We start from the raw sequence: 16,546 nt of genomic DNA on the forward strand, positions 1-16,546 counted from the left end.
AATAAATAAATAAATAAATAAATATTAAAAAAAAAAAAATAGGCTCAGAGAGTATTAGTTATACCTAGAACACAGTTTCCTTAGCATCCGAATTCTAAAACAAAGAAGGATATGCCACACACACAACCCATAAAGCTGTTAGCTACTTGCGTATTTCCCCTGGGAAAGTATAGGTTTTGCTAAAGGGACACCTATTTTATATATCAATTTTCATGCCACAAAAGGTAAACAAACAAAAATATTGAAGATAACTTACCCATGTAGCAATGGAAGAGAGCTTAATGAATGGACACAAAAGTTTCTTGGGAAAATACAAAATTGATGAAGCAAGTCAGATTGGATAAGTATTAAGGTGAAACACATCGCTTGCCAGCAACGTGCCCAGGCCGGGGTATATAAGCGTGGCACAAACATCAGCACACCACTGTATAGGCAGTCGCCGTCACGATGTTGGTGTCTCGAGCTGTCGTCTTCGGCTTCCTCGCCGTCGTTGCCATAGAAGGTTGGTGTTCACCCTCTTTATGTCATACTGAATGTGCCTTGATAACATATTTAGTTGAATATCAGCATACTTTCTCAGCGTAATTTAACGTTGGAGCAGATTTGTTTTATATTCCTACAAGTAGAGGTGACGTGCATGGTAGTTATCCCTAAATTTGGGTCATTATTAAGGTGTAACAATATTCACACAACGTAAGTCAATTACACTCTCTCACCAAGAATACCAGGCACAGTTACTTTAACGTGTGAATAAATATACGCAAAATATTCTACATAGTGCGTCACTTGTGCATGCTTGGGGCAGCGACCCCCGTCTGACTCATAAACACAAACGGTCCCTTCACTTTGTTTATCACACCAGAAGCCCAGAGTTTTTTTTTTTTTGTTGTTGTTGTTTTGTTTGCTTTCAGCTAATAAAGCAATCACGCCTGCTACATATTTTTTAGTGCGAAAATCGTGTAACGTATAATGTGTATAAGTCTAAGGGGTATTATTATATATCTTCGCTTACACCACGCTTATTTCCCTTTGGCGAACGTAGGGGCGTCATCTCTGTCCTTGGTGGCGCGGCTTTCCCAGAGCTCGAACCTGACCACAGCCTCGGCGGAGGTGCTCGTTGTGGGCGGGGAGGAGGTTGAGCTAGGGGAGGTGCCCTACATGGTAAGCCTGCAGGACGTGCGCTGGACGCCCACCCAGCCCCGACACTACTGCGGCGGCGCCATCTACGACGCCAGCACCGTCATCACCGCCGCTCACTGCGTCAGCTCCTTCACCAAGGACTACTTCGGGGTAACCAGCCTTGTAGTGCTTGTGTTTCAGTGTTTTTTTCTGTAATTAGATCTGACAATGCTTGCTCCAAAGTTTTCCGGCCATTTCAAGCACTAGAATAAGGGAAAAAAATACATATCGTCTACAGAAAATAGATACATAAGAATAAGATGATGAATGGAGTAACTATTTAATCAGGTTAATCAATTGTATATAATAGATAGATCGACAGATAGATAGACAGATTGACTGATTTACAGATAGTGTTCCGTTAAATTAATTAATTATGTCAGAACTGTCAAAACTGTTATAATTAATTATGTCAAAACGGAGACATTTGAACAAAACCCCCAACGAATCATCACCTTAACAATGAGCTTGGGTCAAGGACAGACAAAATGAAACGTGAGTGTCTTTAGATAAGAGGGAGAAGAAAATCCCTACAGCCTACACTAATTAACCATAAAACTTCCAGAGCAAATGGTGACGCAAGATATTTGGCAGCGTTTGTACCTACGAATCAATGATAGTGTCCATAGAGGTTTGACTTTTGGTACATATGATAGTCTTGCTCTCTACAGATGTTGTGTCTCACTAAATTCGACTGTGTCAAAGTTCAAGGCCATTGGAAGCCATGTTGAAGCCTCCATTGCTGGCTTGCACAAGCGTCCTTTCCTGTATCATCGCCGGTAAACAGACGGATCACCGCCGCCACATTGACTGTGACGCAATAACGAGCCAGACGTCATTTTCGTACATGGACTAACAAAAAAAAAGCATCACAGACAGAAAGCTAAAGACATTACAACTAGTCCGGGTTGCTTAGTCCATTTTCCTTGACATATTTATATACTCATTTGACTTCTACTGATCAAACGTGCGCACTGAGCTATCATTTTTCACGTCTGAATTTGCATTTCCTTTCATACAATTTGCTGATTCTTGCAGAGAGAAGGATTCATACATAAAATTTTCCTCTGGTGACATATAAGCTCTTACAGGAAGTTGCAGGCTTTATGCTCTCCAACGACGTGGTTATCTTCTGGGAGATTGACTGACTGGTTGTTATCTTGAGTCAACTATCTTAAAATAGACAGGAGGATCCGTAGTGAATACCGCGGGATGATCATAATGCCAAAGATTTTATTTCAACGCAATGTTTGGCTTCTTAATACGCACACTACACTCTATAATCTCCCGGAGCTAATATTCGACTTCTCTGCATGGGCATCTTACGACGAGCCGCTGCCACTGGGTCAGCGGCATGCTGTCTCACTGGTTTGGTCCTTGCAGATGGAGGTGGTGGCCGGCGAGCACCAGCGCAGCGTGACAGAAGGAAACGAGCAGGTCATGGAGGTGAAGGACATCATCCTGCACCCGGGCTATAACACGCAAACGTACGAGAATGACATCGCCATCATCAAGCTGACGAAGAACCTCAACTTTAACGAGTACGTGCAGCCCATCGGGCTGCCTCCGGAGGGCAAGACCCTGGAGGGGGAGTGCATGGTGGCGGGCTGGGGACCAAAGACGGAGGGAGGAGAGGACATGGACGTCCCATACAAGGCATCAGTGCCAATCTGGTCCAACGACGACTGTGCCAACACTTTAGAGACCGTTTTTTATGTCACTGAACACATGGTTTGTGCCGGGTACGAGGAGGGTGGCATTGGTGCCTGCGAAAGTGACTCCGGCAGTCCCCTCACTTGCTACTCCAACGCCAAGCCCTTCCTCGGCGGGGTGGTGTCCTGGCAGTTCGGCTGCTCCAGGCCCTTCCGCCCCACCGTCTATACGAACATGGTGTACTTTTCTCAGTGGCTTATAGAACAAGTGTCAATATAGCACCTTCGGAGGGTCCAGCATACCTTACGTCATTGCTAGTCAGAAACCCAAATTAGCTGATTTCCATACACTCGGTAGGTGTTGAATGATCAATAATTTGGTTCATGAAGATGGATGAAAACACTCACTTGATTCTAGCTAGTGAGGAGTGGCGGCCGGGTCACTGATGACTGATGAGTCTGTGACTTGTGAAGTACAGATATGTAACAGCCTGCATGTATACGGAAAAGTAATGCATTACAATCTGGTGAGATCATTACTTGTTGCATAGCGAAGCTGGTATCGTTTACAGACTGGTGTGTGAACATTTATGGGGGAAACAGGAAAAATAAAACCTACCTTTATTATAGCACGTATTGCCTCATGAGGATGATGTATTTCTTTCTTCATACTATCTGTGTGTGTGTGTGTGTATGTGTGTGTGTGTGTGTGTGTCGCTTGGTCCCTCCGTATATGGTGAATCAGTGTCACCTAAGAGTAATCCCCCACCTCTCCCCAACAACCCCTTCCACCACGCCTTCCACTATCCCCTTGTCCCCACTCCATCTCGTGCCCATCGTCTACTTCACCCCCAGTCCCCTCTCATTGTTTTTGCTTTTCATGTTGTTTAATAATCTATAATATATAAATTTTTCAGCCTAAAGGCTGCCGAGACCAAATAAATGAATTGTAATTATAATTATTTTCATTATTATTATTATTATTATTATTATTATTATTATTATTATTATTATTATTATTATTATTATTATTATTATTATTATTATTATTATTATTATTATTTCAAGTTCAAGTTCTGCTGTGATCCCGCCGAGCAGGGGCTTCCCATCAGTCATGCTGGCACTCAGGAGGCAGGACGTGGATCACCCGCAGGCTATACTTAAAGATGTTGGAAAATATATTTGAAGGAAGCGCGGCAACCGCAAAAATTCGCAAAAAAAGCGAGAAAATTTATCTTTAACCTTAAGGGAGGTGTTAGGCAAGGCGGCACAATATATATATATATATATATATATATAAATCACGTCCTTTTTATAAATATTTAGAAAATTAGAGTGGAATGACACAGGAGTCAAGATAGACGGTAAACACCTTAGTAACCTTCTATTCACATATGACAGTCTTACATATTAGTGAAGAAAACCTACTGAATGGTGGAAGAAGTTCACAGAAAGAATATGAAGTATAGTCCGAAAATGAATAAGAAAAGCAAAGTGATGACTTAACAGTTGATAGGACAGTAAATAATGCTCGGGAATGAAACACGAGAAAGAAGAGAAAGAAACATTATGATTATCTATGTCAAGAACAAACATTTTGTGCAAACCCAGACCACGACTAAAGAAATTACAAAGAGAATGAAAAGGGATGGATCGAGTACTTTTGGTGAACATCGTAATGTCATGAATAACAACCTGCCATTCCCCATCAGAAGAATGGTAAACAATCGCTGTATATTCTGCCCAAATTAGACTTTGATCCTGCCTGTTCTAACATACGGCTCACATATATACTCGTACTTGGCGCCTTACAAAATATTTTCATAAAGCTAAGAAACGGACGAAGTGGAATAGAGAGTAAAATGCTGAGTATAACACGGGGCGACAGGAAGCGAGCATCATGATTAGATAACAAAGGTTGAAGATATTTTAGAGACATGACACAGGAAAAGACTCCAAAAAGTCATAAGCCACAGTGACCGCGCCACGCTATTGCATGTGCCTGTAGTGTCAGCCTTCCGCCTTGGGGATACAGGTTCGAATCCCGGGTGGAATGTTCTGTAAAAAATAAAAAATAAAAAAAATAAAAGAATCTGGATCACTCATGTGCTTTGAGAAGTGGAGAAACCCCCACGGCATTAATGATAAGAAGTAGACTTGGAAAGGTCATATCCTGCGTCGAACTGATAGCAGAAATGGTAGCTGGGTTAAGGAAAACGACAGAGACACGCCAGTCCTCGTCAACAGACCTTGGTCAAGCGCAGTTTCGGTAGCTGTCGGTGTCGGTCTGCTGTCTGCTACGGACACTGGCAACCTTGCAAGGCGTTCCTCCTTCCCTGTAGGGGAACAATCTCCCTCTTCGGAACATTCGGACACGCCCCTTGTTCCCTGAGTGATGATGGGGATAAATCTTAAAAAAAGGAAAACGAAAGAAAAAGAGGAGCAAATCAGGAATGGTATGGAGGAACAGGACAGGCTATTTGGTTTGTTCCGGGTTGCAATTTTGTGAAAATCTGAGAAAGGTAAATACGGTCGTCTGGATCGAATAAGGTGTGGCGATTCCTATCCCCGGGTTCCCATTGGGCATTTCAAGAAACCATCAATTTGTTCAAGCCACGAACTTTGTGGATGTCACCTTGGGGCTTGGCCTTCTTGAAGACACTTGAATTGTCTGTTACATAAACAAAACAGTGTTCAGGGTCGCCTTCTGGGTAGCGTGGCCGTAAAGCCGGAGTTGGTGTTCACGGACTATGCAGGTAATAGGTCTCAATTCAGTCTCACGGAATAATGGACGATTTTTTATATCAAATATGCGTGTTATGCACCTGTACGGGTGCCCTGCGCAGTATCGTCCAGATCCAGATCCAGATATGAAGTTTTTGTTTGCTCGACTGGTTGATACTTGACGAGTTAGCCCTTGTGTCTGGAGGGTTCTCTTAAGCCCACCTCAAAACAGGGTAACCTAGTCTAGAATCAAGAACTACACCTACACACACATATAGTTACACTTAGTTGGATATAAAATCATGCGGGACAAATCATCTGGGTATAATGTAGTGGCACATAACACTATTTATTGAGTCAAAGGCCTTGTAAGATGACTTTTGATCCATTTCTTTATAGTTCAATTCTTCATAGGCTCTGGTAGGCCTACCGCCACGAATATCTTATGCACTCTGCATGCTATTTTTTCGGTATATTAGAAGCAGTTGTTAGCTAGATTAACCTTAGATATTCTCCATTCTTCGATTTACCGCACTTTCATTTTATTTACCTCTCAAGATTCTTCCAGAAGATGACTCATGTGATGACAGTGTTCATAAAGTATTCGGGGAAAAAATAGAGTACGTCATGAACCATATTCCTCATTTATTCCGTTCAACAGATTATTTTTTGCTGCATGGCATCAATAATTCACATCATAAAACCGTACTCCTTAGATACAGCGAGTAAACCGAACATAGAGGAAAGTATTGGAACCAACCAGGCGGACACCACAAGACCGAAGCAGGACGTGTGACAACAAGGATGGCCGCTATTAAGACCCTCAACCCCAAAGCCGAGGTGGCCAGGGCTGCCCAGGCGCTCTCCATCAACATTTCTGGTGCCAGGGGGATCCAAGACGTCCTCAAAACCAACCTCGGCCCTAAAGGCACCATGAAAATGTGAGTTGAAGGTGCACGTGTTTGGCTGGGCGGGTGTTGATTATCGGGATTACTCATGCACAAGGGTTTACTCTGAAAGTACGGGGGATTTATTGAGTATTTGGGATTTTTAAGGTAATTTGGAATGTAATTAGGTTGTTTATGGGTGTTTATTTGCCTTATGTCGGGTGTGGGCCTGTATTTTAAGATGACAATTCGTGATAGCAACATTCGTACTGGGTGGAGACTATATATGGTCTTTTTTATTATATAGGGTTTACTCTTAAAGTTCTAGGGATTTATTGAGTATTTGGGACTTTAAAGGTAATTTAGAGTGATTAGGTGCCTTGATGTGGGCGTGAGTTCGTGTTTAAGGATGACAACTCGTAAGACTATATTTGGTATTTTTTATTATATTCTTTGTATCGCTGCCATGATTTTAATTCTTGCATGTGTATTGATTATTTGCAATTTTTAAGGTAATTTAGAGTGTAATTAGGTTGTTGATGGATGTTTAATTGCCTTGGAGTGGGTGTGAGTTCGTATTTTAAGATGACAATTCGTGACAGCTACAGTTCACTTGAGACTATATTTGGTCTCCTTATTTTTTTCCCATCTCTTGCTAGGATATAAATAATTACAGGTGAAGTGTGTGGAAGGACTGATGGCAGGTAGTCTCATCCTGATTATTATTATTACTATTTTTTTTTTTTTTAGGCTCGTGTCAGGTGCCGGGGACATCAAGATTACCAAAGATGGAAACATTCTCCTCCATGAAATGGTGAGTGGATGGTGAGGTCACAAACTAACCCTAGAACATATATTTCTTACCATATATTTTCCTACCATGTCTTTCTCACACCCCCATCTTTCATTACTTAGTGAGAAAAATCATTAAGATTTGTATATTTAATATTACAATATGTTGTTCCCACATAAATCATTCAGAGGGAGTGGGGGCTTCGTGGTGCAGTGGTTAGCACACTCGGCTCACAACCGAGAGAGCCTGGGTTCGATTCCCGGGTGGAGTTGAAAAGTTTGGGCGGCTTTTCCGATACCCTACGCCCCTGTCCACCCAGCAGTGAATGGGTACCAGGCATTAATCGGGGGTTGTGTCCTGTCTCCTGGGATCTGTTCTCTTCTGTAATTCCTTCCCCTTCTGTCTCTCTGCGGCATATGACCACAGATGTTGCGCCGACTAAACGAAACTTTCCAACTTTCCATTCAGAGGGAGAGGTGTCTTGAATCCTCTTTTAATCTTTAATTTTAAGAGTTATCTGTGACGGAAGCTATTATCAAATTCTTTGATAAAATATGTCAACATATGACATAATGGGGAGGCGGTGGCGGTGTGGTTAGCGTGCGGGCCCCACATTCACTGCATTCTGGACGACGCAGGTTCGAATCCGCCGTTACCACCTGGGATTTTTCAGTCACCACTGAGTGGCTTAAGATTACCCACATGCTGTCCTGAAGACCACCTATCAACCCGGACTCTAGAGTCTAGAAGAACCGTCCAAGTCATTCAAGAAAGAGCTCCGGGGGGCAGCATGAGCCAAGAAAATATGGCGCCACTATAAAAACTTCCCTGCACCAAGACAAGCTCAGGCCAACCACCAGGCCCCCAGTGCTTCAGGCTTTGAATTAAAAAAAAAAGAAAAAAAGTTGGTCATGACATTTGGTTATGACCATTAATAAAAGCTCTCTCTAGGGGATGGCCACAGCAATGTCTCCAGTCTTCCATGTTCCAGCACTGCCTCTCAGCACACTCAATCCCTCGCCCATCAACTCTCACTCTCCAGTTCTCAGCCACTCTATTAATGCATTTCACTGGTCTCCCCCTACCACCCCATCCCTCACTCTTGCCCTCATGTGCTCAATGTCATCCTTATTTATTCTCGTCACATGTCCGAACTATTTCAAAGCACCATGCTTCACCCATATAACCACGCTACAATTCACACCCTTTCTTGTTAAACCCATACCAAATCCCTCCTACATACGGTACTTTCTCCATCCCATTGTGACATACCAAATCCACCTCTTAATGGCTCCTATTCAGCTAATATCCTCTGCGGGTATTCGTGATTACTGTATGTCCATGTCTGTGATGCATAAACTACATAGAGTTGGGAGGATAGTGATACTACTATTTCTAATACCCCTTTTACCCCCATGCTCACTCTTCTTCATTTTATAACTTTTCTAAGCACCTGTCACCTACCTGCTCTTCACTCCTCTCTCCCATAACTCTAGCTCCATGCTTACACAATAAAACTGTCCACTTCAGTAAATGTACAATTGAATACTCAATCTTCCAGCAAATTCAACACCCTACTGCCAGCATGATTGCCAAGGCCTGCACAGCCCAAGATGACGTCATTGGGGATGGCACTACCTCAACTGTTCTGCTTATCGGTGAGATGCTTAAACAGGCAGAAATCCAGATACAAGAAGGCCTGCACCCCAGACTTATTGCTGAAGGATTTGATTTGGCCAAGGTAAATATTCTGTCAGTTATGGACATTTTACTTAAAGTTAGTGTAGGTGTCCTCAATGCCACAAGATTTAACTTTTTCAACTCCATAAAAAAAAAACTATGTTAAAGCCCTTGATCACATTGATTTTAAAAGACTATGGAAGCTGTTAACTTATATAAATCTCTTTTGCACCAGGTGAAGGCTCAGGAAGTGCTGGACAAGGTTAAAATCACTGAAGAGATGTCCCGTGAACGTCTCTGCCAAGTGGCCCGCACCGCCCTCCGCACAAAGGTTCATTCTGACATGGCAGACAAGCTGACGGAAGTGTGCGTGGATGCAATCCTGGCCATCAAGGAGGATGGAAAGCCACTGGATTTGCACATGGTTGAAATCATGGATATGCAGGTTTGTCTTAATCTTATAATGTTATTTGAAAGAATGCTGAAAGTGGCTTAAGGTGATACATCCGCTTAGGACCACAACCACTCACAGAGTCTCAAATCTACGATTTTGGTGGAGGTTATTGACCACCTCAATGTGATAATGCACAGCAAGAATGGTTAACCAACTTGAAAAGAAAAAAAAAAAAATGTTCGCAACCGCTTTGACTTAGGTCCACACCCTTGCAACTTTGCCAGTGTGTTCAAGTACACCTCACTGCTGGGGATCATCAGAAATGCCATTTCATTAGAAGGGTTTTGTTTTACCAACAGTGGGTGCTTTTCTTTTCCTATCTCTCTCTCTCTCTCTGACTTTAAATAAGAGTTGTACGTTTTCATTAAGGCAGTCTGGAGGTTATATTTAGATGCAGAATGATATTCGACAAGGCATTCAAACCAACCCGACTACCATATTAAAATGCGCAGGTGAACAAGCCTTATCTGGAAAGGAGGAAGATGATTAATCAACTCATTCGAAAAGCAGAGAACCTTTCAATGGAAGATGTGTGTGTGTGTGTGTGTTAAAGATGTATCGGATGTCAGATTTCAGAGATCTGCGGATGTCATATTCACATATTTTGCGGATGCGGACGCAGATGTCAGTTTCTACCAAACTGCGGATGCGGATGTGTTCAGGAATTTGGTAATTCACTATATAGCACCAATTATTGCCAGATGGCAGCTGTTTTTGTTGCACAATACTGCATTTTGTAATTTTAAAGTTTTATGACGAGTTTCAGCTAGACATGTTGTGTGTTACCATTATGCGGGACGGGGACCAAACTATCGTACATTCACATTACACAGACATGTATAATGCATGTATAGCCTATATTATTTATATATACTAATACGTACATACACACATCATCACACGACACACAGTCACAAACACACATTCTCAGGCCCACACACGATCGCTCTCTCTCTCTTTCTCTCTTAGGTACATCCAAGATATTAGTAGAAAGGAGTTTGTAATGGTGTAGGAAACACATGAATAACTTTAGATGGAACATACTGTAAAATGAGAGTGCTCCCTTAATTTAGGATACTGTGTTAAATCAATGATATTTAATAGATTTATGTTCAGACTTTTTTTTTTTTTTTTTTTTTTTTTTTTTTTATACAGCACAAGACAGAACTGGACACCCAGCTGGTGAAGGGTCTTGTGTTAGATCATGGTGGACGACACCCTGACATGCCCAAACGTGCCACCAACGCCCACATTCTCACCTGCAATGTGTCGATGGAATATGAGAAGACTGAAGTGAACTCTGGTTTCTTCTACAAGTCTGCAGAGGAGAGGGAGAAGTTGGTTACTGCAGAGAGGGAATTCATTGAAGAACGGTAGGTTGTAAATACTTCATATTGGAGAAGAACCTTGCTTTGATAGATGCTATCGTAACGGGATAGTTTTTATAATGACTTACAGTTTTGTGCATTGGGTAAAGGATACAAGATACATGGTATATTCTGCTCATTGACCAAGTTATGTGTAATATGCAGGGAAGATGGACTTTCTTTTATGACAGGTTTTATGTTCTCCAGATGTGTTGTTTATGATCAATACAAACCATCACATGGTGGATGTTTTCCTTTAGTGAATATAGATTGGTGTTATTAGAGAAATTAGGCAAAGTTGGAGAAGTTGGAGTAAGACTTCGATGAGGGAAGGAAGTGGGTACTGAATTCGATACTGTTTGCTGATGACACGGTGCTCATTGCAGAAAATGAAAGTGACCTACAAAATTTGGTCAGTGTTTTTGATAATGTCTGTAACAGGAGAATGCTGAAAGTAAATGTCAACAAAAGTAAAGTGATGGTTTGTGAGCGAAGTAGAAGTGAGGTTGTAGATTTTGTATGCCCATATAGAGTGGGAATTAAATGTGAAAAAGAATGCAAAATAATTTTGAATGGAGGAGGTCAATGAGTTTAAGTACCTTGGATCAGTTATGTGTAAGCATGGTGGTACAGAGGGAGAGATAATAGAAAGGGCATTGTAAGGAAGAAGGGTGGTAGGGTCTTTGGGACAAATCATGAATGGCAGAAGTGTGAGCATGGAGGTAAAGAGGGATTTGAGAAATACAATAATAGTACCAACCCTCACATATGCAAGTGAAACGGGCCTGGAATGAGTCAGAGGTCTAGAGTGCAGGCAATGGAAATGAGTTATTTGAGGAGTGCTTGTGGTGTGAGTAGAATGGATGGAATGAGTGGCTAATGAAAGTGTGTACGAGCATTTTGGAATGTGTCACAGGGGTGAAGGGAAGAAGTGTGGAGTGGTGGAAGAAGTGAAGCGACAGACTTTAAAGTGGTCTGGCCACATGGAGCGAATGGAGGAGAGTAAGATGACCAGAAGGGTGTATGTGAGTGAGATAGAGAGGGAATGGTAGAGGACGACCTCCAGTGAAATGGAGGGATAGGGTGCAAGAGTACGTTAGGGAGAGGGGGAAAGATCTTTGAGAAACTTTGAGCAGGCAAGGAGGGAGTGTCTGGATAGAGAAAGGTGGAAGCTCTTCTGCCGTGGCCATCCCCTGGTGGGAGCTCCTAGGAGCAGACGTCGATGAAATGATGATGATGATGATGATGAGATTATCTCTTGGTGTATATTGATATAGTAAAATAGTGCTGAACAGGGTATCTTCTAGGGACCACTTCAAGGTATAGGTAGATCATACTTTATTTTTTATTTATTTATTTTAATTTTTTTACTGAATTGTAAAGTTGTACAAAGCAACAAAGGATGTATATGCTCATGTCACTGCAGTATTGTGGTTACTTTACAAGAGGAATACTTTCATTAATTGCCTTAGTCATATACTTAATTGAAAAGGATTTCCATGTGTCAACCTCGTATATCACATATTTTACATTTAACAATTTTTCAGAGTGAAGAAAGTTATAGAACTCAAGAGGAAGGTTTGTGCTGGAAACAATGACATGTTTGTTGTGATCAACCAGAAGGGCATTGATCCCATGTCTCTGGACATGTTGGCCAAAGAAAACATCATTGGTCTGAGGAGGGCCAAGCGCCGCAACATGGAGAGGCTCGCCCTGGCCTGCGGAGGGATGGCCATGAACAGCTTTGATGATTTCACACCAGACTGTCTGGGATATGCTGGCAGCGTGTATGAGCATGTTTTAGTGAGTGTTTCTGTGTTGTATGCTGGTCTTCATTTTGTTAACCATCCAAAAAGGAGTGTGTATGAACATATCCAGGGGTATTTTGGATTGCATGCCATAGCCATCCCCTTGAGAAAGCTCAGATGAGCTTGCTTTGGCATAAAGTTTTATGTATAAGTTGCTTGCACCATTCTGTGACAAGTTCGTGATGGTGAATTTTGTCTTTTCAGGGGGAAACGAAGTACACTTTTGTAGAAGATCTGAAGAACCCTCACAGTGTAACCATATTGATCAAGGGCCCTTACAAACACACACTCACCCAGACCAAAGATGCCATCAGGGATGGGTTGAGGGCAATTAAGAATGCCATCGATGATGGATCCCTTGTGCCTGGAGCTGGTGCCTTTGAGGTGAGAATCCTCTGCAAAAACTTGTAATTTGTCCAGTGAATATTCTACCACTGTGCAGGTTTTGTTTTTGTAGTGACAGAGAGAAAGAGGTTGTATTTCCACCTTCAAGAGGGGAGTATCAATGCACCTCAAACTATCTGAATATAATTTTGGAATTCTCTTATCACTTTTCATTTTGGGGTCTTTTTTCCCCATTATTTTATTTTTTGGCCTTGGCTGCACCCTCTGATGTAAAAAAAAAAAAAATTATATAAACACACAAAGTTCTGTTCATTGCCTATAAGTTTTATTGAGCTGTTTCTGCTTTGTCACAGGTTGCTGCCTATGATGCTCTCATGAAGTATGAAAGTGAGGTGAAGGGTCGGGCACGGTATGGTGTGCGAGCATTTGCTGATGCTCTTCTAGTAATCCCCAAGACTCTTGGTAAGTACATCCAGGAAAGTAATTTGTTGTGAGGGCAATGAGGATGTATTATGTGAATAGTATTTAGAATGTGAAATGTTCAGTCATAAGCCTGTTAGCATTTTTATGATTCTTACACATACTGTGCACAATAACAGAGTACATTGCATGAAACATTTTTCTTCCCTTCCAGCCAGTAACAGTGGATGTGACCCAATGGATAGCCTGGTGAAGCTGAGAGAGGAATTCAAGAATAGCAATGGTACCCCAGTCGGGCTGGATATCTCTACTGGGGAAGCTCTGAACCCAGTTGATATTGGCATATTTGATAATTACTGTGTCAAGAGGCACATGCTTGATGCTTGGTAAGTACTTATGGCAGTTGGTTATACTGTAGTAATGTAAATTTTGTATTGGATACTGTTTATATTTATTATGTTATTGATATTGATGCATTAGTATAATTTTTCTACTGAGTATACATTTAAAGGTTTTTACTTTCATATTTGTCATATTGTAATTGACTGGGAAAATACAGTTAAGTGTTTCTTCCCCCAGCTCTGTCATTGCCCGCAACCTTCTTATTGTGGACGAGATAATGAGGGCTGGGTTGTCTCAGCTGAAGTAATTTAAATACAAGAACACTTAACCCAGGTAAGGCCATTTAAGTTTTTTAAAAGTACTAATTTGGTTTAAATTTCAAAATCTTTTATGTTGCCTGTTTTTGTGATTCAACATAATGGTGGTTTTCTTCAAGGCTCTAGGAACGTTGTGCCTGCATAATCAGTTCCTCGAACCTGGAAGAATTCTGCCATTATATTAATTCAATAAAAAGATGACTTAAAAGATTTACATATTTTTTGACACTTCACAAAGTTGGTCACAAATAGGACAAGTACATCAGCACTCTGCTAAGTTGTGGAAAAATCTAGATCATGGAACCATGCATGGACTCAGAAGGCAAGTAGATGAATCACACATAAAGGTTTTAGAAGGTACAGTGAGACAGAGAGAGACCATGGCAACCATTAATGTCAACTAGAAAGCAAGAAACTTTCAATTGGAGTTGCGTTAGGTATGTTGACAGTCTCAAAAATTTATCATGGCACTTCACAATAAATCTTGAGAAAAGGTAAAAACTGTGCAAGGTGACAACGGGGGAGTGCTATAACCCAGGGCAGCCAGTGAATTAGGTGGAGAAATGGACTTTAAACCTTTGTTGGAGCAGTATGTCATGCACTAACATCAGACAGAGAGAGGTGGATGGCAGGAAGGGCCTTTGCGCTGTAGTTTACCAAGCAAATGATGTGATGAGAGTAACAAAAGAAAAGGAAATGCTTTGCGTGTCAGTTTGCAACAAAAACACAATATTATATGAGTTGCTGAAGGTTTGCACTTTTTTCATGATGAGCAACACACAAGTAAGGAGCCAACACTAAGTAGCCAGGCGATGACATCATTGTGGACAGAACACATGTGGCAGGCATCTTCTGTGCAGCTGTGTGACTGATTATAGTCAAACATATAAAAGTCTCAGAATGGGAACTTTATTTACTCATTTCTAGTTATTTATTATTTATTTATCCATTTTCCTCAAGAGCAGGATAAATACAATGGATATTTTCAGAAGCCTTCCATTTTATTGCCTTTTGACAAATTTGATATATCTTTTACTGGTAAAGAAATTAACCCTTACACGGCGATAAAACTTTACATAGACGGTTCAAAATTCAGTCAGTCAGTTTTGTATGGCAGAAATATAACAACACTTCTAGATTGCGTAAGAATCTATACATAGACGATAGTTAAAACATCTATTATGCGGCGTAACTATATTTATGCTACAGTCCTAAGGTCGGCAGTGACTATTTATAGATTATTCATTTTGTGGGGAGCTACTCTTCAAATACTGCCGCCACTTAAGGGTTAATGTATGAAAATGCTGAATACAAGGCTTCAGATGAATATGTGTAAAAGTAATGTTTTCTCCCCTTGCAGTTCTGGCCTTGGCACGAGGTAACACATAATTTTATTCAAGTTCAAGATGGAATGCTGATGACTCACACTGTTCTGCCACTCAACACCTGCTAATAAAAAAATAATAATAATAATGTTTTATTTGTTTAATTTCAACCAAGGGAAGGACACCGCAGCAGTATTCAAAGCAAGATTCCTGTTTCCATTCAATAAACAAACATCATCTGGGACTAGGGATAATTTATTAGGTATTGCAGATAAAACTTTGATCAAAACTATGGAAACAACAGTGGTGGTTAGATTCAAGTCCTTTGTTCTATTTTTTTCCTTCCAGCTACATTGATTTTTATTTTTTATTCTTTTACAATTCGAGGGAGTGACCACATACTCTTCACAACAGTAATTTTCATCATATCTCCAAACCATCTTACATTCATTACTCATCCAGTCATTCAAAAATCCACTGTTCACTGTGAAACTCTTATCAAACCTCTTATACATACTTCATTCCCCATTTCTTTCTGACACACCACATGTAGCTCTCGTATATCTCATTTCGATACAGTGTTTTCATGATTGCTGTGCCAAATTCCATGTAAGTGTATCTGATGCTTAATTATACTCCTTATCCCCATGCTCACACTTCTTTTTTTAACTCCAGTGCACCTATCACTTGTCTGGCCTCAACTGCTCTCTGATTTCTCCCTCCATGCTCCCATGTTCGTGATTGCATGAAAATCAACTTTATATTTTCTGTGATATATTTGAATGTTTGTGTATACAAAAAAAACTCAATTCATCTCATATGAACCGCAAACAGAAGATTTGCATCGATAATCTACCATACAAGCACATGAAGGAACAACTTGTATATCAAACAGTATTTTATTTTATGTGCTCAAGGGCACAAAAAAAGGAAACAATAATAAAAAAAAGCTCGCTACTCGCTGCTCCTAAAAAAGAATCAAAAGAGGTGGCCGAAAGAGGTCAATTTCGGGAGGAGAGATGTCCTGATACCCTTCTCTTGAAAGAGTTCAAGTCGTAGGCAGGAGGAAATACAGATGAAGGAAGATTGTTCCAGAGTTTACCAGTGTGAGGGATGAAAGAGTGAAGATGCTGGTTAACTCTTGCATAAGGGGTTTGGACAGTATAGGGATGAGCATGAGTAGAAAGTCGTGTGCAGTGGGGCCGCGGGAGGGGGGGAGGCATGCAGTTAGCAAGTTCAGAAGAGCACTCAGC

The 16,546-nt window shown here is 41.1% G+C and overlaps 2 protein-coding genes across 2 annotated transcripts; both read left to right on the forward strand.

Moving 5' to 3' along the window:
* Positions 1–356: 356 nt before the first annotated feature.
* LOC127006026 (trypsin-1-like) lies at positions 357–3,788 on the forward strand. Its single transcript, XM_050875502.1, has 3 exons — positions 357–502; positions 1,043–1,290; positions 2,563–3,788. The coding sequence occupies exons 1-3, from the start codon at positions 448–450 to the stop codon at positions 3,109–3,111; spliced, it is 852 nt and encodes a 283-aa protein (XP_050731459.1). The 5' UTR covers positions 357–447; the 3' UTR covers positions 3,112–3,788.
* Positions 3,789–5,438: 1,650 nt separating this feature from the next.
* LOC127005956 (T-complex protein 1 subunit zeta-like) lies at positions 5,439–15,443 on the forward strand. The gene is made up of 12 exons (XM_050875412.1): positions 5,439–5,587; positions 6,272–6,496; positions 7,193–7,256; positions 8,797–8,976; positions 9,151–9,360; positions 10,525–10,742; positions 12,284–12,539; positions 12,749–12,928; positions 13,243–13,351; positions 13,524–13,695; positions 13,889–13,984; positions 15,329–15,443. The coding sequence occupies exons 2-11, from the start codon at positions 6,360–6,362 to the stop codon at positions 13,956–13,958; spliced, it is 1,596 nt and encodes a 531-aa protein (XP_050731369.1). The 5' UTR covers positions 5,439–5,587; positions 6,272–6,359; the 3' UTR covers positions 13,959–13,984; positions 15,329–15,443.
* The last annotated feature ends 1,103 nt before the right edge of the window (positions 15,444–16,546 follow it).

This window comes from Eriocheir sinensis, chromosome 31 (genome assembly GCF_024679095.1).
Source record: "Eriocheir sinensis breed Jianghai 21 chromosome 31, ASM2467909v1, whole genome shotgun sequence".
Lineage (NCBI taxonomy): Eukaryota > Metazoa > Arthropoda > Malacostraca > Decapoda > Varunidae > Eriocheir > Eriocheir sinensis.

Excerpts from the sequence above, each read along its gene's own strand:
- LOC127006026 (XM_050875502.1), top strand. The coding sequence starts at position 448 with ATGTTGGTGTCTCGAGCTGTCGTCTTCGGCTTCCTCGCCGTCGTTGCC. Across the intron at positions 503-1,042 it reads CGCCGTCGTTGCCATAGAAG|GGGCGTCATCTCTGTCCTTG; the intron begins GTTGGTGTTCAC and ends TGGCGAACGTAG. Across the intron at positions 1,291-2,562 it reads TCACCAAGGACTACTTCGGG|ATGGAGGTGGTGGCCGGCGA; the intron begins GTAACCAGCCTT and ends TGGTCCTTGCAG.
- LOC127005956 (XM_050875412.1), top strand. The coding sequence starts at position 6,360 with ATGGCCGCTATTAAGACCCTCAACCCCAAAGCCGAGGTGGCCAGGGCT. Across the intron at positions 7,257-8,796 it reads ACATTCTCCTCCATGAAATG|CAAATTCAACACCCTACTGC; the intron begins GTGAGTGGATGG and ends TCAATCTTCCAG. Across the intron at positions 12,540-12,748 it reads GCGTGTATGAGCATGTTTTA|GGGGAAACGAAGTACACTTT; the intron begins GTGAGTGTTTCT and ends TTGTCTTTTCAG.